At 38.6% G+C, this 23,190-nt stretch overlaps 1 protein-coding gene across 3 annotated transcripts in view; it reads left to right on the top strand.

Moving 5' to 3' along the window:
* The window catches only part of rock1 (Rho-associated, coiled-coil containing protein kinase 1), a 32,147-nt gene that overhangs the window by 5,912 nt on the left and 3,045 nt on the right, over positions 1-23,190 (top strand). For 2 of the 3 annotated variants that reach the window (XM_067529284.1, XM_067529285.1), the window contains exons 2-30: positions 4,246-4,327; positions 6,483-6,583; positions 7,048-7,185; positions 7,296-7,471; positions 8,986-9,070; positions 9,224-9,368; positions 9,574-9,712; positions 9,905-9,996; positions 10,731-10,890; positions 10,984-11,053; positions 11,142-11,230; positions 11,741-11,789; positions 12,005-12,140; positions 12,525-12,616; positions 12,716-12,962; positions 13,431-13,537; positions 13,642-13,792; positions 14,519-14,679; positions 14,793-14,977; positions 15,928-15,997; positions 16,081-16,184; positions 16,343-16,508; positions 16,633-16,726; positions 16,803-16,888; positions 16,984-17,175; positions 17,269-17,434; positions 19,833-19,903; positions 20,012-20,100; positions 23,046-23,124. In XM_067529284.1, the coding sequence (XP_067385385.1) occupies positions 4,246-4,327; positions 6,483-6,583; positions 7,048-7,185; positions 7,296-7,471; positions 8,986-9,070; positions 9,224-9,368; positions 9,574-9,712; positions 9,905-9,996; positions 10,731-10,890; positions 10,984-11,053; positions 11,142-11,230; positions 11,741-11,789; positions 12,005-12,140; positions 12,525-12,616; positions 12,716-12,962; positions 13,431-13,537; positions 13,642-13,792; positions 14,519-14,679; positions 14,793-14,977; positions 15,928-15,997; positions 16,081-16,184; positions 16,343-16,508; positions 16,633-16,726; positions 16,803-16,888; positions 16,984-17,175; positions 17,269-17,434; positions 19,833-19,903; positions 20,012-20,100; positions 23,046-23,124 (3,522 nt within the window). Of the gene's footprint in view, positions 1-4,245; positions 4,328-6,482; positions 6,584-7,047; positions 7,186-7,295; positions 7,472-8,985; positions 9,071-9,223; positions 9,369-9,573; positions 9,713-9,904; positions 9,997-10,730; positions 10,891-10,983; positions 11,054-11,141; positions 11,231-11,740; positions 11,790-12,004; positions 12,141-12,524; positions 12,617-12,715; positions 12,963-13,430; positions 13,538-13,641; positions 13,793-14,518; positions 14,680-14,792; positions 14,978-15,927; positions 15,998-16,080; positions 16,185-16,342; positions 16,509-16,632; positions 16,727-16,802; positions 16,889-16,983; positions 17,176-17,268; positions 17,435-18,842; positions 19,076-19,832; positions 19,904-20,011; positions 20,101-23,045; positions 23,125-23,190 lie in introns of those variants that run through there. The other variant, XM_067529286.1, reaches the window with a different exon arrangement.

Raw genomic sequence — 23,190 nt, forward strand, 5'->3', positions numbered from 1 at the left:
GATTCACCCTTTGAACTTTACAATATCTTAGTTTCCTTTCATCTTATTTCTTAACGCCTTCACTCCCACTTTGAAAAGCTGCTGTGACCCCTGTCCCCTGAAGATGGAACTAAGTAAATGTTTAATAATGGTTATATGTTGTGGTGAGGTCAGAAATCTGACCAGGGAGGCAGAACACTAGAGTATTGCTTGAGAATCCAGAGCTCAGTCAGTAGAAACACGTGATTGCTCTCCACTGTTTGAATAACTCAGTTATCTTTTGACATGAAAGCGTTTGTGACAGTGATTCTCACTTATTTGGGCCTCTTAAGGAAATGGAATGCCCCTGTTTTGGCACCACTGGGTTCACTGTCACTGCCATTTATTTAGTAAAGTTATTAGATATGCAGTATACCAGGTCAGTGGGATTTCTGCTCACTTTATGTTATGTAAATTGGGAGTTTGCAAAAGGGGTGTGGACCAAGTGTTACACTCCTGTAGGCTTCACTGTGCTGTATAACAGAGTAATAAATTCCACGGCACATATGTTCACCGACTTATACTTTTACTTGAACGTCTAAACCTGAAATATCAGGGTTTCACAGAGTGTTTTAAATGATTTATTTGTATGTATCATCACATTTCTGTCCACATAGGCACAACCTTCAAAGGAACTGCCTTTATTTGTATGGCAAACTGAATGGCTGTCTGCACAATTGCACACGTGGTAAAGCATATTGTCTTAAAGAGGTGGCAGAAAAGGAAGTGAGATGCAGGGCTCGACTTAGCAGAGTCCACATACCTTGTGCTGGCATGCAGAACGGGATGATGAGTCTCCCATGGAAATTTTAACTCAGACGTCAATGTCTGGAAAAGGCCTCGCATGTTGTGGGTTTCTCTACCCTAAAGCTGTATGAAATAATTGCCATATGTTATGTCGACTGTTTCGCTCTGTGTGCGTGTTTGTGTGTGTGTTTCTTTTAATTTTTTACCTTTTTTTTTTCTTTAAATACACACACATTAACATGCTCATTTTGTTAATGGGGTGATGAGATGAGTTTTGATATCATTATTTAGTATTGCCAGGGATGTGCCACTGTTTGCCTGTAGCAGTATCAGCAGAAATATGAAAACATGGACTGCTGAACTGCTTTGTTTTCCCAGCATTTTTTCTTTCCCAAGACTGGCAGAAAATTAAATATAACCTGTGGACTGCTGTGGATGGGTTTTTTCTTTCTCTAAATAAATCTTATGCATATTTCTTTCTTTGCTTCTAGTAGTTTAACAGAAGTCCCCTTTACATTTAAAAAATTATATTAAATTATTGGTTTATTTGAAGATATGAATAAATCAGTCTGTTCATATGGACTTAAGTAGCAACGTTATAATTTATCGAACTAGATTTTTTTTTGTGTGTGTGTTTTAAGTATATAAGCAGTTGCATAAACAGGAAAGCTGGGTTAGGGATTGGGGAAACCTGATTTAAAAAAAAAAAAATTAAAAAAATAACGCTAACGTTGGATAACGCCAATTTCTTTGCCATGTTTAAGCATAACCAGGTTTCTTATCAGCTTTTTCCAGCAGTGCATGTGTGTAACAAAAGGAACAAGCAGCTGACTGGTGGGGGGGAAAGATCGTTAACGATGCCGCATGGTCCGTCTAAAGCGGCAGAAATCTAAATTAAACATTTTAGAGGTCTTAATAGCTCACTGTCCTTTGTGAATCTTCAAAATTCAGACAGTCCCAGTATAGACCACCCTTTTTTTCCCTTTCTTTTACTCTCCTCCTTCTGTGACACGAACACACACACACACACACACAAGAAGTAATAAGGCAGTGTTTTCTGTCACTATACAGTTAAAATCTGTGAGTCGGGCTTCCAAAATAAGTTGGAGGTGAAGGAGAAAAATCTGGATTTCCAATAACCAGGTTTCTCAAGGGCATGTAAATGCAGTCACTCTCTGTAGGACAAATTTACATACGTTTAGCATATAGGTTGTTGGGGTGTTACAATTATTGTACATTGTTGGAGCATTTTTCCATTTTGTGCTGCAATTTTTCATCATTGATGCCAGGGACAGATGTTCCCTGATCCCTCACCCACAGCCAATCTGTTACCAGAGGTAATTTATGGGATGAACCTGATGCCACTGCATCAGTGAGTCTCTATAGTGATTTAATGAGAGTTATAGAGTTATGGGACACTTGATGGTGCATAAATGTACTTGTACACCAATGTGCAGCTTGTTTAATCAATCAGCTTTATTTTATTTATCAATTTCCCAGTTTGTTTTAATGCTATTCTCAATTTAAACTTACTCTGCCAGATTATTTTGATGATCTGGTGTTTCATTTGAGAACTGAGCATAACTTTCTTCCGGGTTTCTTTTTTTAAATTTTTTTCCCTTCATTTGTTCTCCTATTGGATTAGCCAGCCCTGCATCCACCCGCTCTTCACTCCCTCCTCTTTTCCGTCATAGTGTTAAGCACCAATGCTGATTGAAAATAAGGCTCACTATGTGACGGTACTTGGGATGAGTTTTTTTTTTTTCCTCTGCCTTCCTCTACTTCTTGTTGAGAACTTGTTTGGCCACATACCTAAAATAGCTCTCTGACGTGTACAGTCCTGTAAAGGAATGTTACTGTGGCTGTCCAGAGGACTATGCGGCAGGAAGTTATGCAAACGTGCAAATTGCTAAGCACAGAGCCTTGTGATCAGGGTCCTGAAAGACGCAGTTCTTCAGCCCTTTGTTGTTAGGTTTTGGTTTTTTCCCAGTGCAAGGCCCCTTGTTTCTCACAACCTGTGATCTATCTTGTGTAAGTGCTCCCTCTTGAAAATTGACTTGAAAGATCTCCTACCCTCTTAATTATTTCCCTCGTTCTGTTTCTGTTAATGTCTACACATTTGCTTCTGTTCTTCCCACCAGCCATTCTTGTTCATGTTCCATGTTTCCTTTTCCCCTCTCCTGCCTTTATCCCTATTTCCACTCATAAACCCTGAGCATCTCATAAAGGGAAGATTTAAGAAAGGGAGGATTTCCATTGCTGAGCTGAACCAGCAAAGTTACTAAAGAGTACTCCCTGCCCTGTCTGAGCTGCTTTTTCACTATGTGTCAGTATTGCTTTGGTCAGAAATCTGTCATCTTTCAACATTTCAATTATTCACAATACAAGACTGACAGGATCCTAGTAAGGATAGTGAGTTCAAATCTTGTGTTGTTTCCCTTTATATTTTATGGGTAAGTGGCAATGTTGCTGTTGAGCTTTGAAGAAAGAAAATTTAGCCAACACCATCAGAAAATACTCAACATCTGCCTCAGACTCCGTAGGAGGAACACCTAACAATATATTGTGTTCAACACTAGTGTTTGTGTTTTTTGTTTTTAACCAGTTTCGAATACGATAGATTAGATTAAACCCTGCCAGTGGCAATAATGAGGCTGGATAGCCTACACTGTATTTACAGCCCGTTGAATTCCAATAATGTTTGTCAAACTATAATTTGAAATCAGTAGTTATTGCAGTCCTTTCAGTTCTATGTTTTACAGCTAACAAGGACGATACTGTTAAACTTGTTAATAAAATGATGCTTATAAAGATAAAAAAAAAAAAAAACAAGTGAGGTTGGAACACCTTTGTTTGTTTTAGTTCTGTATTCTAAAATCTCAATGTTGATCTAATTTTATGGTAATTTTTTTGGCACCACCCTTTTGCCTTAGCCAAAAGGTGCTTATTTAGTTTTTATTGAAAACGTATTCAGGGTGGAATACTTAATGTAGGAAAAATACGTGTCTGCTTAGTTCTTTCAGCTTTGTTGCATTAAATGAAACTGCAGCCTCTTATCACAAATGACAGATTTTCAGCTTGTATTTTTAAGGTTGTTCAAAAACGGTTGTTCTGTATATTTAAATTAGACCGTAATGCTGAAAATGGGAAGTAACATGTAAGATCAGATTTGAAGCTTCATTTAATAAAAATAGCATGGATGTCCATCATTGTACCCTTTTTTTATTTTTTTACCTCAAAAAATAAATACTTAAGAGTAGCGTTGAAATCCACCTATATGTTATCAGCTAAAAACCCTCCTAGACTATTAATGTAATCCAGGCTAGAATCCCGCTGTTAGCTTTGTACAAGATACTGTTTAGAACAGTTCTACAATTAAATACAGGGAACACTGTTGTTCTTCCATCCTGGGATATTGTTGGAGGAATAGACAGAAGCTTTGTTCGCCTGCCTGTTAACCCTTCTCCTGTCTTTCCACAGGATGGCTTGGATGCATTAGTGTACGACCTTGACTTTCCTGCCCTAAGGAAAAACAAGAGCATTGACAACTTCTTGAATAGATGTAAGTGGTTCACATCAAGCTTTTCCCTACATGTCATGCTTTGGTGTACATCCTCTCCATGTCTTTCACTTAAACCCTTTGTGTGTTGAAACCCCTGTTACATATGGTCATAACCCCAGAATAGGGAAAAAGGTTGTTTTTTGGGTCAGTGCCTCTGTGAGGGCTTGGACACAATAGGTGTCTGCAGCTTGGTATCCTCAACAAAGAGGCTTTCATAAATGGCTGGTGACCCACATGATTACTATCATGATGGCTTCTCTTTTTTTCTATCAAACTATTAACTATTTTGTCAAAGACAAAACTTTAAAAAAAAATTTGATTCCAAGACTGAGAATAAGGTTAGTCTACTATTTCTCAAAAGATGTGCTATAACTTCTCATTTCTATGGATTTAAAATTCTAGGAAATGTCACAAAATGTTTGAGGTGGTGGCAGGGAACTAATTTTATATCTTGAGTAAATACATCTTTAAATCCTGAATTAAATATGAACATAGTTTACCAAACATACGCCCTCAAATGTACACCCCAAGAAGTCTTTCTCTGAGGCATATTCTGCAGCCTTTTGTTTTATGTTTTATGTATTTATTTAAGTGTGGGTTTATTTCATAGTCCTCTTGCGCAATAACACTTTGTACGAGAATCTATTGAAGTACAATAATGGTAGTGTAGATCCCTTAGTAGTGACTTTTAAGGAGGATTAAGGTTTTAACTTTATGCTGAGGAAGCATACAGAGAGCACAAAGAGTACAGATTGCTGAATGCATTTTTTAAATACACTGGTTCATTCATGTGTTTTAACAAATGAGCCACTATAAAATTAATTTGTAATTACTAAATTAGTAGGTGCAGCTTGTCTTCATAAGATATACTGTACGTGTAATGAAGTTTGAAAGTTGCGCATTTATCCATGCACTGATCTTTCTTTCATTTTAACCCGGCCTTTATGCATTTCATCACTTTACAGGACGCTAACATTCATCATTTCACATTTGAAAAACTGCCATTAGCTATCTTCTCAATAACTCTTAAATATTTTCTTTGGTGTATTGGAAATACAGTGATGAATATGGACTTGTGAGACACTGGTCCTCAGTAGCATGCTTTGCCTGAAGGGTTCTTGACTCCAACATCTCTTCTTAATGCATTATGCTTTGGATCCTGATCATATCAGCCGATTGCTCTCTACTGTACTGTGTGGTTAGATCTACAAGAAATAAAACCCCTCCATCCTCACACTCACACATGCAAACAAACATACGTGAGATGATCTCTGTAACATCGTGCATGAAATTCTCTTTGTACCGTTTGGTCCATTGCAATTTTGAAAGTAGGAATCATGATCCCAGGAATCTCTGTTTAGACGACTCACTCTGAAATGTTCTTTCTCTATTAAGTCAAGCCGTATTTATTATTTTTAGATCAATTGAACTTGGATGCCCCTGTGCTGCCGCCCCCACCCCCCCTCTTCTCATGTGTTCTTGTGCCAGTTGTGACCCATGTGAATTGAAAAGTATTCCTTTAGTTAAGCTATGACCAAATTTGGCTGAACTGTGAATATTGTTGCCTCTAGGGGAAATCATATTGTTCATCAGGGAGAGGTCAATTCTCAGTAAGCAACAAGCTTTCCTTAAACTTGTGTAATTTCCATATCCCAACGGTGCAGACGTAATATTCATGACATTTGACATTGCTATATGTAGACAGTAAATGATACCCTAAATTCTAATAAAAATGGAAAAAATAGAACCCGTAATCAGCAAAGTCTCAGGTATTTTAAACTGTATTAACTTGGAGACACTGATTTTTTTTTCCCACCGATACTTATAATTGCTAATGTGGGCAGTTGGTGGAGTGGCCGACCAGTCAGCTGTTTGCATCCCAACTCCCCCTGGCCACATGTCTACGTGTCCCTGGGCAAGACACAAGCTTCAAACTGCCCATCCCTAGTCATTGCATTTGCAGGAAAAAAAGTGCATATCTGAGGACCAGTCACAAACCCAGTAGAATTGGGCCTGATTGTGTCAAAAGGGGCATCTGGCATAAAAACCTGTGCAGATCAATGATCTGCTAAGGTGACCGCAAGTTTACAGGATACGCTGAAAGAGGAATAACTTGTCATTGCTGTTAAAATCTTTGCTTGTGTGTTTTTTCCAGATAAGGAAACCATTAGTAAAATTCGTGATCTTCGTATGAAAGCAGAGGACTACGAGGTGGTTAAAGTTATTGGGAGAGGAGCATTTGGAGAGGTGCAATTGGTAAGGATGTCGTTGTGTTTGTGTATGTTATATACATTATACTTGTCAATATTTAAGCACAAAAAAACAATATTTATGTTGTCTTTTGCTACTTTAAACCAACTTAAAGAGGCTATATAATGAATCTTTGTGTTTTTATTGTGGGGCTTAACTAAAATAGGATAATGTGATTAGGATGATGGTGTGTCGACCCAAACAGAGATATATGTTTTTGGACGATGACATTTGTATGTAGGAAAGTGTTGAATGTTTTGGGAGGCTCCAGAGAAAGTATCCCAACTGAGCAGACAAAGAAACAAGAAATGTTTTAATGGGATTTCTTCTACATACAATCAACTCACATGTTGGCGTGACTGTAGTATGGACACCCGTCAGACCACAATTATGAAAAATCATAATGTGGCCTCTTTATTGGAGGTACGTAAATAAGCCTAAAGTGATTGTAAACTCTTCATCTTTTCCAGGTAAGACACCAAGCCACAAAGAAAGTATATGCTATGAAGCTGCTGAGCAAATTTGAGATGATAAAGAGGTCAGATTCTGCTTTCTTCTGGGAGGAGAGGGACATCATGGCTTTTGCTAACAGTGCATGGGTGGTGCAGGTAAAAAACTAACACACCAAAAAAAAAAAAGCTACCTTAAACATACTTGTGTTCATTTTTCAATCCCTATATATTTTTTGGTTATTAGTAATTGCTTCTTGCCTTTGCAGCTTTTTTTTGCATTCCAAGATGACCGATACCTCTACATGGTGATGGAATACATGCCCGGTGGTGACTTGGTTAACTTGATGAGCAACTATGATGTCCCGGAGAAGTGGGCCCGATTTTACACAGCCGAAGTGGTGCTGGCTCTGGACGGAATCCACTCCATGGGATTCATTCACAGGTAACAGCACGGCATTTGCCAGCTTTCCATACTTCTTTACTACTTCTCTACCTGTATTTCAAAGAAATGAGAGGCTCTTAAATAATTTGAAATTATGTCATTGTTTTCCCACTTACGTTATTTCAGTAGTGTTTTAGATGAGATTTCAACCATCTATCAGGTATTTCTCTTCAGTTCTGTGATATTGGCTACAGCCCTTGGAGTAGTAGGGAATATTGTCAATGTCTCTACGCTGCATTGTGCCACATTTTTTGGACATGATTTCTGGTGTAAAACAGCCATGTTTTTTTTCTTTTATATAACATGATTACTGTTAGTTACTTTTATCCAAAGCAAATTAAAGCAGACACACGACGGGAAACTTAGGGTTCAGTGTCTTGACGAGGGACACTTTGGAATGTGGCCAGAAGCTGCTGGGAATCAAACAACTAAACCTGCAGTTCCTAGAATGCTTTAGTAAATGAGACACAGTCTCATTGCACAGTGCCCACCACAACAGTTCTATTACATACTTCAATGTCCTTACATTAACTTGTGAGATTTTGTAGTGAAGGGAAATTTCAAGCAAAAATGTATTCTATTCTTATTTCCCACCTTTTTCATACTTCTTCATTTCTGACCTATTGGTGCCATTGAGTGCAGCACCTTTAAGCAATTTCCCCTCGGAGATTAATAAAGTATTTATGATTCTGATCCTGATTCAGATAGTTTTGAAGTGAAGCGGTTATTCTCCAAAAGATACCAACAAGCAGCTTTAAAGCTAGAATACACACAAAACACTGATCAGCTACAACAATTAGACCTGAATAATCTAATGCAATCTAATTCAACAGAATTCTAATTTTACAAGATTATAATTCCCTTTTCATATAATGTAATCTATTATAACTCCACCATCCACTATGACCTCAATAATAAGCACGTTATTGTCACCTGTCTAAAAGTTTTATCCTAAAAACTGAGACATTATAACCTTGTAAAAGTAGAATTAATAGCAGAACTTCTGTGTAGCATTGGAACCAGTTGGAGAATGTACCTAATGTTGTAGCTGATGGGTGTACAGTTTAAGCTAGAACCAGAATGGGCTCATCAATCCACTCTTCTCTACCCAGCCCTCGCTATCCTTGCTCTGCTACACTGTACCAAAGTCTGTACAGCCCTTCAGTTATATTAAAAATAATAAAATCAGCATACATTCTAAAACAATTCTGGAAAAACTTACTAATTAAGGAGAAGTTGGTGACAGTCAGAAGGTCAGCCTAGCTCAAAAATCTTTATGTGAATATCTATGTAGTGCTGCCAGTACTGTGTTGTGAATCTTCATAGGAAGCATTGACGGTTCCTCTCCTTTAAGGCGTATTAGAAAATTTTGTAAAGAAAATATCTACTGCACCTGTAAGGATAACCATTCATCCAGACATATGCTAAATAAAGTTTTCCAGTGGTACGCTTTAATTTGATGTCTTGCTTTTGGTAATGTCAATTTTAACTTTACCTTATTTCCTCCTCGACAGAGATGTGAAGCCTGATAACATGTTACTGGACAAAGCAGGCCACTTAAAACTGGCAGATTTTGGGACCTGTATGAAAATGAACAAGGTATATTTGTTGGATCATATGTAATGATAACTACACTGAAACTATATAAAAACTATAAACTTCTCAAGTATAAAAAGTTTAATCCTTGTTATTAATTTGCTCATAATGACATCTTATCGTAATAAACTGCCTGACATTTTTTCATCCCCTTAGGATGGCATGGTACGATGCGACACAGCAGTGGGAACTCCGGACTATATTTCACCAGAGGTACTAAAATCCCAGGGAGGGGATGGCTATTATGGCAGAGAGTGTGACTGGTGGTCTGTTGGAGTGTTCCTGTACGAAATGCTAGTTGGTAAGTTTGTGCTGCAAAAATCAACTATTTGAGGTTTATGTTAGAATGTGTTTGTCCTTTTCATCAACGAAACCCTGAAGCAATTTTACCATTGGATACATTCTAACATTCAAAACATCATACTTTTGTCAGTGTGTTGGGTTTTTTTTTTTCTCTCAACTCATGTCTATAACAGTGGCTCTTGTTTGACTTGTGTTATCTTTAGGCGACACTCCTTTCTATGCAGACTCCTTGGTGGGGACCTATAGCAAAATTATGAACCACAAGAATGCCCTGACCTTCCCTGATGACAGTGACATCTCCAACAATGCAAAAAATCTCATATGTGCTTTCTTGACTGACAGGTTAGATTTTCTTAAGACCTATTTCTTGTTAAGACATAGGTTTGAGTTCAAGAACCTTATATGGAAAGATTTTAGATACTTCCATAGAAGATGTGCCTCTTAGCTATGTTTTTGCTTGTTTAGGGAAAATCGCACACTGAATTGCTGAAATGATAACGCATCAAACTCTGTATTTTGTCCTGACCCCTACAGAGAAGTTCGACTTGGCCGTAATGGAGTAGATGAGATCAAGAGGCACCCTTTCTTCAAGAATGACCAGTGGACCTGGGAGAACATCAGAGAGAGTAAGAAGATTTTAACTGCTAAGTTGACAGATTCCTTTCACACCTCTTATTTTGTTTTGGCAGTCTGCTCTGTGTTGTGGCAATCATTGTGTTTTCCATTTGACCTGCTACATACAGTTGCAGGAAATTCTTGTAGACCGGCCATTCATTGTGTGTCCTCTCCAAGACTAAATGTGATTCCTGCTTAGAGTCATAATTGGCAGAACATATTTTCACATATTTTTTCAGGCCAACAATAGGGTAAGCAGTTCGATGCAAAAGTTAGCACGCCAGGATTGACGTTAAGCAGTGAGAAATTAGAAAGGTTTGGGTAAATCCAGTAGCTATATACAGTTCTTTAGCAGCTTTATATTTAATACTTTACTTGGCTGATGTCAGCATTTTGGTTTTGGCCACCTCTGTTGTTTCACAGGCTGACCAGCTCTGCCAGCTGGCTGCTTTCCCATGTTTGAAAAAAGGTTTTCAAATAGACCATAACAACTTCTAGATTATCTTTCCTACATACCTCTAAAAGCAGTTATGACAGATTATACAATGTATCAAAATGATAGAGAGGTTTACTAATGTAAACCTTAACAGCTTTAGAAAACATTAATTTGTATTGTCCAACTTTAGTTTTTTTTAATTAAAGGACTTCAGTTGCTGTCACACAGTAATTTATTACCTGCGATGAGCTGTTGTGGTATATTTTTCCTGTGTTACAATAAATCCTCCATCTCTTGTGCTATGCCCAGCGGCTGCTCCAGTAGTGCCTGAGCTGAGCAGTGACATAGACACCAGTAACTTTGATGATATAGAGGAGGATCGGGGAGAGGAGGAGACCTTCCCTATACCTAAGGCCTTTGTGGGCAATCAGCTTCCCTTCGTAGGCTTCACTTATTACAGCAGTCAACAGTAAGTACAGTGATGTATCTATGACAGGATGCGGGTTAGGAGGTTGATTTCATTGTCCTAGTCAAAAACTCATAAAACATGTTCCTCCTCTAGTCTTTTGCGCAGATCCAGCACCAAGACCAGCGATAAACGTAGCAGTTGCACAAACGAAGAAAAGAGTCATGTAAGTAGAAGACCACAAGTTTTAACAATGTTAGATTTCTTTCAGTTCTCCATCACACCTCATAAATTCAAACTGCACACTTGTTTAGCTGGAGAACCTGCAGAAAAGGATCTACCAGCTGGAGGAACAGGTCCACAGTGAGATGCAGCTGAAGGATGAGTTGGAGCAGAAATGCAGGTATGCAACGTGGCAGTCATTCGTGTGTGTGTGTGTGTGTGTGTGTGTGTGTGTGTATATATATATATATATATATATATATATATATATATATATATATACACACACACATATATACACACACATACATATATATATATATATATATATATACACACACACAGACACACACATACATACATACATATATATACACACACATATATATATATATATATATATATATATATATACACACACACACACACACATACAAAAAAGTAGCTGCAAAACCTGAAGAAAATGGTTTAATCTTGAAGTTTTAAAAACAGCAGCATTTAGAGAGAGATGGAAAAAAAAGTTGCTGTATGATAATGTACTAGAATTTCCATTTAAAAAATGATCACGTTTTGTGTTGTAATATTTGAATATTAGTTTACAAAACAAGAATTATTATTATTATTCTAAAAATGATTTGCTTATTCATGTAACAGACAGTTAATGTAATGTCTAATTCGGTTCCCTCCCTAGGACATCAAGCACCAAGATTGACAAGATTATGAAAGAACTGGATGAAGAGGTGAAACTCTTATTAAAAAGACACAATGTTTAATACTGTGATTGTTAATAGAGCTTTAAAAAAAAACGTATGCTACAACTAAAACACATTATACAAACATAAAACAATATGGTTGAATGCATTTATTTAAAATCATGGACTTGATTGGGCATTTTATTTATTATTAAATTAAGATTTTTTTACTGCCACATCATAGCTGTTGTTTTTTGCTACAGGCAAACCTGAGGAAGAGTGTCGAGGCCAGCATGTCTATGCTGGAGAAGGAAAAGCTCATGCTGCAGCATAGATTCACAGAGTACCAAAGAAAAGCTGACCAGGAGGCAGAGAAGAGACGCAATTTGGAGAATGAGGGTAAAGTTAAATAAGGTTTTGCTGAGATATGATTCAGACACTTTGCCTTTAAAGTATAATTGCAGAAATAACAGGTGATGGAGTGTTTGTTGGTTTTGTTAACTGACCCTCATCCTCTCAGCAGGATACGACTGGCTAATACATATGTCCCAAATCAGTTATTTGGTATCCTGATCCCAGCTTTTTGGTCAATGCTAACTGCAGATCTAGTTAAATGTAAACCATTTATTTCCCTCTGAATTTCCCATTGACCTGCCATAGTCGACAGCACTAATAGGATTTACAAGCTATAAGCTCCTTTATACACTGTGCACAAGATTTAAGATAAACTTAATTTAAATTAATCTCTTTTTTTTAATAAATGTCTTCTTTTGTTGTTTTTAGTGTCGACTTTAAAGGAGCAGCTTGAAGATATGAGGAAAATCAGTCAAAACTCACAGGCCACAAATGACAAAATTTCCCAAATGCAGCATCAGGTACACAAAAAAAATTGCAAATGCGCACAGTCTGCATTAGTTGAGGACAATGCATTAAAGGTAATTTTTCTCTCTGGCCCCCTCTGCTTTGATTGACAGCTGGAAGAGGCCAATGACCTGCTGCGTGCAGAGTCAGACACAGCAGCGAGACTGAGGAAGACTCACACAGAGATGGCCAAGTCAATGAGCCAGTTGGAGAATTTGAATCGTGATCTGCAGGAGAGGAGCCGTGCAGTTGACGGAGAGAAAGCACAGTTGCAGAAGGAGCTCCTGCTCCTTCAGAGCACCCTGGACTCGGAAAGGAGGAACAATAGCCAGGGCTCAGAGGAGATCAGGGAGCTGCAAGGTGACAAATGCAAATTTAACAAAAAAGTCCAAAAGCCATGACGGCTTGCCTAAAATCCGTTTTTAGAGATTTTATTTAAAAAAATCTTACTTGTCTTTATGAAAAGTTTACTTAACATCTAGATCTAGGGTAAGATAGAATTTGAATATATTTTAACCATCCATCGTGTGGCATCCGATCACCTTATAAGACTAATAGTCTTGCTGTAATTTATAAATGTCAGAAACACATTCAATTGTATGTTCACTGACTTCTGTTACCTCTAATGTTGGTGATGTCCAGGCTCAAAATATATATCAGTCAGGAAGTCCCAGTTATCTTTTGCTGTGAATAGCACTGACTTTTTCATATTAAAGACCAGCCATGAAAACATTAAAATAAACAGGTTTTTGTAACAAAAAAAAACATAACTTGCATAAACAATCAGTTTGTAATTTATTTATTTTGGTCTTTTTTTTTCCCTCTCAGCAAGGATGGCTGCACTTCAAGAAGACAACAAAAACCTGCAGCTCAGCCTCTCCAAACTGGAGTCAGAACGTAAACAGGCCCAGGAAAGATCCAACAACTTAGAGAAGGTATTGCCAAGTGCAGAGAGCATAAAAGTACATGGTGCTTTCATCATGTGGTACTGTAGGATCGCTGTATTTTGTGTATTTCAAAACAAATACCCCCCATGCAGGAAAAGAACAGCCTGGAGATTGACTTGAACTACAAGCTGAAGATTTTGCAGCAGCGTTTGGAGCAGGAACAGACTGAACACAGGGTGACGCGGGCACAGCTCACTGACAAATATGAGTCTATTGAAGAGGCTAAATCAGCTGCCATGAATGGTATGCCAGTCCTAAGTCAGAGCATGCCCTGCTCACATTTTTTCACTTTGCTGTTTAATTCCTTCTCTCATTCTTTCTACCACCCTGCCTTGTCTTTCCTGACTCTTTTGTTGCCTTTATTTTATTCAACTCTTTCACCCCATCTTACTCTTTCTGGTTTGGCTTTTGCTTTTTCTATTGATCTGATAAAACTCACCCTAAGGAGTTGATTGGGCGGGAGGAATTCAAGGAGTGTCAGCCAGTCAGCATGTCAGGACATTGACTTGTTGCATATAAACACTGGACTTAAAAAAGAGCAATGATCTGTCTGGGGTTTTTTTTGCCTTTCACTTCTAAATTCTAAATTAATTCTGGAATACACTGTAGCCAAAATGCTTTAATTGCAAATGTTTATGTAAAACAAAAGTAAACAACTTAGAAAAATACAGCATTTTCGATTATAGCTTCAGCTTTATTTAAGACAACAAAGATAAATGTCTAAAATTGAGAGTGTGCATTAGTGGATACATTTCAGATGTTTTTTACAGTTTTGTCTCTTCTTTGACCTGATACTTACGATATTAATCAATCAACACAACACACACTGTTCTTTCTGTTCCTCCTTATGAATAAGAAAGGGACATACTGGTACATACTGGACAGATGTTCAGTTGTGACCAGGTCTTCAGTACACAGAAAGTATCCTGTAGTATTAATTAATTAATTAATTATTCAATCTTACTGCAGCCGTTCAGCAGAAGATGTCAGAGGAGAATGGAGCAAGAATGCGAGCGGAAAGTCGGGTAGTGGAAGTAGAGAAGCAGTGCTCAATGTTAGAGTTTGACCTCAAGCAGTCTGTGCAGAAGATGGAGCAGCTGATGAAGCAAAAAGAAAGGCTGGAAGACGAGGTGAGTAATCCCTTTCATTTGGTAGCCACATATATATAAAAAGTGCCTTTATACAAACGCTTGTGTGCCTTGTGTCTGCAGCATGTCTCCTATCTCATGTCTTCCCATTCCAGGTGAAGAATCTGCGGATGCAGCTAGAACAGGAGTCAAGCAAGCGTATTCTGGCTCAGAATGAGCTGAAGAACCGAATGCAGGAGGTGGACCGTCTTAGGTGTTCAGAGAAGCAGCTCAAACAGGAGAGCAACACAGCACTAGAGAGTAAACGCTCGCTGGAGTTCCAGTTAGTACAATTGACCAAGTGAGTTTCTGCTCTAAAATTTATAAAATAATTTGTAATTACAAAATTGATAACTTGTTTTTTTTCTACAAATTCTACATATGGGATTCATCCACCATTCACTTTACATGTGATATTGTCACATGTGATGTAAATAAAACAAGCAGAATATAAATTCTAATAGAATAAACGCTTGTGTAACATTACTGGGAAATTTGGAAAATGGGTTAATTACATCACTGTGCCAGTAAATGTTACTCTCAAATAAAACCGGCAGTAACTTTATCCAGAAGTTCTGATTTCTGTACAGTAATGCTCTTTGAAAGTCAGGGGTAAATTGCCCTACAATTGTATGCTATTTTCAAATAAGCGCTATTATTCCAGCTTAACGGGTGACTGTGCAAAAGCTGTTTTGCGACAGTGTTTACACCACAGGATTAGGTCCAGCTTCAGCCCCTCCATTCCTAATCCCCTGCTGAGCTCCACAGCCAGAGCTCCTGGCTGTGTTTCAAGTTGCCTTTACCACAGGCCTTAGAGGCTGACATTGTTTGCTTTGCCATACAGTGCCATTTTGGAAAGTACTCAAACTTTGTGTGTAAAATTAGCTACAAGCAGGGGCAGGGCCCGAGGGGTGGCCACAAAATATCGACCACCCGCGTCAGACTCAGAAGGTAGTAGGTACTTAGCTTAAATTGGCTTATAATTGTGAACGAATTTAGAACCTTTGTCAGAATTGAAATAAATTAGTATTTTAAATATAAGACCAATATTTTAATTATTTTTACAGAATTGTAATTTCCTAAATGCTGAGTTTTAAATATTTTACTTATCCTAAAACATGCCCCTCTGTTTTGGAGTATATGCCCCAGTCTGTCACTCATTAAAAAATTCTAGATCCTCCTGTGTAGATATGTGAATTTAATCAGGAGTGAAACTGAAGTACCTGATGTCTTTTGTCAATGTGTTACCAGACAATACAGAGGAAATGAGGGACAGATGAGGGAACTTCAGGACCAGCTTGAGGCTGAACAGTATTTCTCTGTAAGTACAAGTCTCTATTCCTCAATCTCTAATTTATTCATTGTGAAAGTCACAGGCTAACCTACCTTTCTGTCCTCCCTCAGACGCTTTACAAAACTCAGGTTAAGGAACTTAAAGAGGAGATTGAAGAAAGGAACCGGCAGGTACAAGAATCTCATAAAAAGATGCAGGATTTGAGCAGTGAAAGGTAAGAAACAAAATTCTGCTGTAGCTCTGCTACTCATAGATTAAACCATCTAAATATTAACTATTTACCAGCTGATGTTTTTTTTGTTTGTTTGTTTGTTTAGGTTCAGGAGAATTCTTTAATATTAACTTCTAAAATGTTTTTCTTCTTGCACAAAGGGACTCGCTATCTGCTCAGCTCGATCTCACAGTAACCAAGGCCGAGTCAGAACAGCTTGCGCGGGCACTTCAGGAGGAGCAGTACTTTGAGCTCAACCAGGAGAACAAGAAGGCAGCAACTAGACATAAGCAGGAGCTCGGGGAGAAAGAGGCCACTATTACACGGGTCAGCAAAATGAAAAGGATTTTGCACATTGATTTTGTGCTTTTTGTGAGGTTCAATGTTATTCAAACCATTGTTTAGGTCATAACTTCAAGTAGAGGGTTATAATTTTGAAATCTTTCTACAGCTTGAGGACTCCAATAAAGCTCTGACCAAAGATGTGGAAAACCTCAGCAAAGAGAAGGCGGAGTTAAATGAAAAGTTTCTTGCTCTTGAGCAAGGTACTTTCTCTTTGTTGACCTTTATGGCTACTTTATATTATGTCATTGTACCAGCTGACTGTGTTTTCTTCGACAGAGTATGCGGCTCAGAAGGAGGAGAATGCAAATTCAGTCAAGAACTTCGAGAAGGTTCTCAACACAGAGCGCACATTAAAGACTCAGGTAAAGATGCTTTGTTTGAGTAATCAGAAGTCATTGGCAAACACTTATAATAGACTGTGGACAATAATGACTGACTTGTTTCCCACATCTGTCAGGCGGTGAACAAGCTGGCAGAGATCATGAATCGCAAAGACATGAAGCTGGACAAGAAGAGGAAGGACAGTTCTGCTGACCTGAGGAAGAAAGAGAAGGAAAACCGAAAGCTGCAGCTGGAGCTTAACCAAGAGAAGGATAAGTTTAACATCATGGCCATCAAGTATCAGAAGGAGCTCAGCGAAATGCAGGCAGTGAGTTGATATCTCAATTTGCTATTATCCAGAATAAATATGTGGAGTTTTCTTGTTTTTAAAAGGGAATTTTTTTAACTGTTGTAACAACAGCAACTGGTAGAGGAGTCCACGTATCGCAATGAGCTGCAAATGCAGCTGGACAGCAAGGAGAGTGATATCGAACAGCTACGGGAGAAACTAAATGACCTGCAACAGCGCATGGACAACTCCAGTGTCACCAGTCTGCAGACAGATGAGACAGACAGCAACATAGCAGGTAAGATAAACACAAGGAGAACTTAACACTTCTGTGTCACAAATGAACTTAGAAGAATATCTGGAGAATCCTTTTCGGGATATTCTCTGTAGTAGCTCTTTCACACCTGTAGTGCACATCAGGAGATGTTCTCACGTGTGAGCAAGTACTCTGTTAATCTGGGTGGTGTCTGGCTGAAAAGTGTGTTGGGGGCAGAATAGATGCATAAAGTGTGCTGCGAAAATTGCAGATTTTTGTTCAAAACTCATCAAAGATCAAATTTGACAAGGCCATGTGCTACTGCCTGCACTTGCTTCACAATTTGCCATTACCGACAGAAGATTACAGATTTCGGAGTCACTCCAGTCAGCCGTTGTTGTTATTGTATAAATTAGTATTCTTTGCCGGTATGTTCAATTCAATTCAATTCATCTTTATTTATATAGCGCCAATTCACAACAAAGTCATCTCAGGGCACTTTACAGAATAAAGTCAAGATTATAAAGATATATGTCTATGTATTAGTTTGCTTTTGTGGCAATCGCAGGATACAGAAGTCCTCAACACACCTACTCGCCTGCAATGACGTCTCCGCACAATTACCTGCTCTATTTACACATGTGACCACACAGATAGTATTCAGACTCTGTACTGAGGAGCTGGCATTATGTGAGGGCCAACTGACTTGGATGTTTGCATTGTCACATACAGCCCCTCTGGATAATATTTAGAAAACTCAGGATTCCAGTGCATTTCTGTTTCAGTGTTTCAGTGCAGGCTAATTCTGCAGGCAAATATGTTTGTCAATACAGTTATTACTATTACTATAATGGAGAAATAAGTAAGGCAATGTGAGTTAAATTGTAACTTGGTCTTGTCATTGAATGAGCTGTGGCTGTATGTTTTCTAGAAAATACGGTGCTAACAATATCGCGCACTTAATTATACTCTCAAACCAATAAGGCAGTTGTTTAAGCTAGGATTAATAATTTTCAGGTCAGTAAAGCTCTTTGAAGGTCAAGGTGTAAATTCCATTACAGTTGACTGTTATTTTCAAATAAGCGCTAAAATTCCAGCTTTTCCAAAATGTTTGGAAATGCAATTGGAACATGCCACAGAAAGATGATGATTTAAAGATTCGTACATATATTGTAAATGTTAAACAGATGTTTAGTTTTTTCTTTCTTTTTTTATTTTTAAATGTGGCACAATAAGGTGGTTAAAACTGAGACATTTATTGACTTATTATTCTAACTGCTCTACTTTTATTGGCATATTCTAATTTACAGTTGTTCATAATTTGATGGTATACTCATCTTGTTTTTTTTTTTTTTTTTGCCAATATCTAACAAAGTCTATTTACATCATTCCTAGATTTTCTTTCACCCTTGTGGTTAAATAATTCTCTCTTTATTCCCCCTATGTCTAGTCGGTTCTACTTGCTCTTCATATCTTTGTAACTTCTATCCTTTTCCCTCTGTGAGTAACTTAGTGGGTACTTTCCCTTTTTGCCTGCCCTGTGCTGCACTAGGTGTGTGTGTGTGTGTGTGTCCTTATTTTATTGTATTTTTTTATTCTTTTACCAATGGTGAGATGACCACCTCTGTTTGGGGGATTGATAAAACACTTTTGAAAGAAGCCTCATAGAGTGTGGAGTAAATTGTTAAACTTTTTGAACAGCAAAATTTACTCACGAACAGTAACATTAATTGTAGCATTGGATGTTAAATGACAGTGCTGGCTGTGATTTTTATTTATTTATTTTTTTACTATCACAAGTTCAGTCCTAATGGTAAAGTAACATTAGATTCAAGGTTACTGACTACACCCTGTGTGAGGTTTATCACATCACTCTCTGCACCTTTCAAATGTGTCTTGAAGCAGAAAAAGAAGCTGTTTTTTAATTTATAGCACCGTGTGTTTCACACTTAAACACTTTTTTTGTTCAGCATGTTCACCCAGAAGCACTGCTCCCTTTGGACACGAAGACCTCCCTCACAGTGTTAACGTTTAACAGACAGGCCCCTCTCGGCTTACTCATCTGCTTTAGCTTGTGTTGTTTCAGTGGCATGCACTTGAATTTATCATTTTAACTCCAAATAATATTTATGATCTGGTTTGTTTCAAGAGAGGAGTGAGTGATCAAGATGATTTGAAAATAAATACTAATTCCTGTCCTGGGGAGTGTGTAGTAGCAGCATGGGATATCTAAATTCTTCTCTTGTCACCTACTCTCATGTAGTTACTTAATGCCGGCAGAACTCCCCCAGGGATTCAACCTGCATTTTTGAAATTGTTGTGAAATGGTTGCCCCTTTTTTCCTAGTTGAGTCTGGGTTTAATCACTGCATGGCCCTTTTCTATGTCGATTTTAGTTTACAGCATACAGTTCAAATGATCAAATCTGCACTTTCTTTCAGAATCCAGATTGGAGGGTTGGCTGTCCATTCCTAATCGTGCTAATATCAAACGATACGGATGGAAGAAGCAGGTTTGTGTGTGTGTGTGTGTGTGTGTGTGTGTGTGTATTTTGAATTTTCTCTCTGCTCTTTGTTATGCTGCCAATATTATTATTTCATTCTCTTTCTGATTTTTGCAGTATGTGGTGGTGAGCAGTAAGAAGATTCTCTTCTACAATGATGAGCAGGATAAAGAACAGTCGAACCCATCAATGGTACTAGATATCGAGTAAGTATCTTTTGTTGCTGTCGTTAGCTGCTTAATGTTGCTGCCTAATTATCCTGACAATGTTTTCTTTAAAAGATAATTTCAGTAATTTTCTAAATTAATTGTGTGGTTCACAATCCCGATACAGATGGTAATACAAATATTGAATCTTCCGCTCTTACTTTTGGTTCGTTGGAGGTCTGGACTCTGAATTCGCTTACTTGCCTGTGTCACTGTGCTCTGATGTCCAAAAGGGGTTAGAAAAACACATCAGCCAGAAAGACCACACCTCTGCATGAAATAGGTAGAAAGGATTAGCAGCTTTTGGCTCGTCACTTCAGGGGTTGCCACAGCGGATTGATTAGGTGTTGAGTTTTTATGTTGGATGGCTTTCCTGCCGCAACCCTCCCGTTTATCCAGGCTCGGGATAAAACCTGGCCCTTGGTGGCTAGGTGGACAGAAGGGGGGGAAAAAAGTACACGATTATTTTACTTGAGGTGCTGTTACTGTGATGAAAATGTACAAAATTAAAAGAAAGCGAAAAAGGGGAAAAAAGAAAATGTACTGTAAGTCAACTTGCTTTCTTTCTTTATTTATGTATTTATATATATATATTTTAACATGACCGCCACCGGTGCTGTTGGCCTGCAGGTGCTGGTGGAAATTGAGCTTCTGTTGGTCGAAGGAGAGGCAGAAGGCGTGTTCGTAGGTAGAGACAGAAGAGGAAAGCCAAGAGTGTCACACTGACAGTAGGGACTTTAAATGTTGGCACTATGACAGGGAAGCTTGGAGAGTAGGTTGACATGATGCAGAGAAGGAAGGTGAATATACTGTGTGTCCAGGAGACCAGGTGGAAAGGTAGCAAGGCTCGAAGCTTAGGAGCAGGGTTCAAGTTGTTTTACTATGGGTTGGATAGAAAGAGAGAAATGGAGTAGGAGATTGTGAGGAATGTTCTAGAGGTGAAAAGAGTATTAGACAGGTCGATGAGTTTTAAGTTGGAAATTCAAGGTGTGATGTTCAAAGTTGTTAGTGGTCAACCTCCACAGGTAGTATGCGAGTTAGAATTTAAGGAGAAATTCTTCAGTGAGTTAGATGAAGTGATGCAGAGCATCTCCAGAGGTGAAATTGTGGTGATTGGTGCAGATTTCAGTGGACATGTTGGTGAAGGGAAAGGAGCTGATGCGAATGTGATGGGCAGGTTTGGTCTTCAAGACAGGAACGCAGAAGGAAAGATGGTGGTAAACTTTGCAAAAAGGATGGAAATGGCTGTTGTGAACACTTTATTCCAGAAGAGGCAGGAACATAGGGTGACATGTAAGAGCGGAGGTAGAAGCACTCAGGTGGACAACATCTTGTGTAGACATTGTAATCTGAAAGAGATCAGTGACTGTAAAGTATTGGTAGGGGAGAGTGTAGCCAGACAACACAGGATGGTGGTGTGTAAAATTATGCTGGTGGTGAGGAAGATGAAGAGGACTAAGGCAGAGCAGAGGACGAAGTGGTGGAAGTTGAAAAAGGAAGAATGTTGTGTAGTTTTCAGGGAGGAGCTGAGACAGACTCTGGGTGGTTTGGAGGTGCTTCCAGATGACTGGACAACTACAGTTAATGGGATCAGGGAGACAAGTGGGAGGGTACTTGATGTGCCATTGGGAAAGAGGAAAGTGGACAAGGAGACTTGGTGGTGGAACGAGGAAGTTCAGTAGTGTATACAGAGAAAGAGGTTAGCTAAGACGAAGTGGGACGCTGAGGGGTCTTAAGTGAGTAGACAGGACTACAGGGGGGGTGAAATGTAACTACACAATACTCTTCGTTTTTCAACTTCCACCACTTCATCTCAGGTAGGTGAAGGTAGAGGTGGCAAAGACCAAGTAAAGAGCTTATGAGAACTTGAATGCTGAGTTGGACAATAGGGAGAGTTGGACTTGTACAGGTTGTCGAGGCAGAGAGATAGGAATGGAAAAGTTGTGCAGCAGGTTGGGTTGAATAAAGATAAAGACAGGAATTTATTGACAGGTGCCAGGAGTGTGATGGGAAGATGGAAGGAGAACTTTGAAGAGTTGATGAATGAGGAAAATGAAAGAGAACAGAGAGTAGTAGAGGTGACTGGTGTGGAGCAGGAAGTAGCAAAGATTAGTAAGAGTGAAGTGAGGAAGGCGTTGAAGAGGATGAAGAGTGGAAAGGCAGTTTCTCCTGATGACATACCATTGGAGGTATGGAAGTGTCTAGAAAGGTGGCAGTAGTTTCAAACTAGTTTGTATAATAAGATGTTGAAGAGTAAGAGGATGCTGAGGACTGGAGGAGACGTGTATTGGTGCCCATTTTTAAGAACAAGGGAGATGTGCAGAGCTGTGGCAACTACAGAGGAATAAAGCTGATGAGCCAAACATTAAGACTAGACTAAGGGCAGAGTTGAGCATTTGTGAGGAACAATATGGTTTAATTCCCACAAAGAGTCCAACAGATGCAGTATTTCCTTTGAGGATGCTGATGGAGAAGCTCATAGGGAGCTGCATTGTGTCTTTGTAGATTTAGAGAAAGTGTATGACAGGGTGCAGAGAGAGGAGCTGTGGTGTTGTATGAGGAAGAGTGGAGTGGCAGAGAAGTATGTTAGTGCATGAAAGCTCTAGGATATTGGTGAGGTGTGCTGTATGTGTGACAGCTTTTTTTGGTTTGGCATTCAGTTTGTACATGTAAATCTGAACTCCAGTTGATCCATCCAGTTATTTATCATCAAAGGATACTAATCTAGACTGCTAGGTGACAACTAACCCAAACTGAGTAGAGAAAATTCAGTTGCTGGTTTTAGCATCTGTATGGTGAATGTGGACATTCTAATAATTTATAAAATGCCTAAGTTATGCCTTAAGAAAACATTTTGCAACACATATGCTGTTGCAAGGAATGGGTTTGCAATTTAGTAGTGCCGATAGAGAAATGGATTTCTAATTGTGCATTTTCTTGTGCAGCAAACTATTTCATGTGAGACCAGTAACACAAGGTGATGTGTACCGGGCTGAGACGGAAGAGATTCCAAGGATATTCCAGGTAGGAAGCCTTTACTTCTAATGTCAAAATGTCAGATTTTCTGAAGTTTTGCTCGTCCTCAGAAAT

Source organism: Channa argus, chromosome 14 (genome assembly GCF_033026475.1).
Source record: "Channa argus isolate prfri chromosome 14, Channa argus male v1.0, whole genome shotgun sequence".
NCBI classification, from domain to species: domain Eukaryota; kingdom Metazoa; phylum Chordata; class Actinopteri; order Anabantiformes; family Channidae; genus Channa; species Channa argus.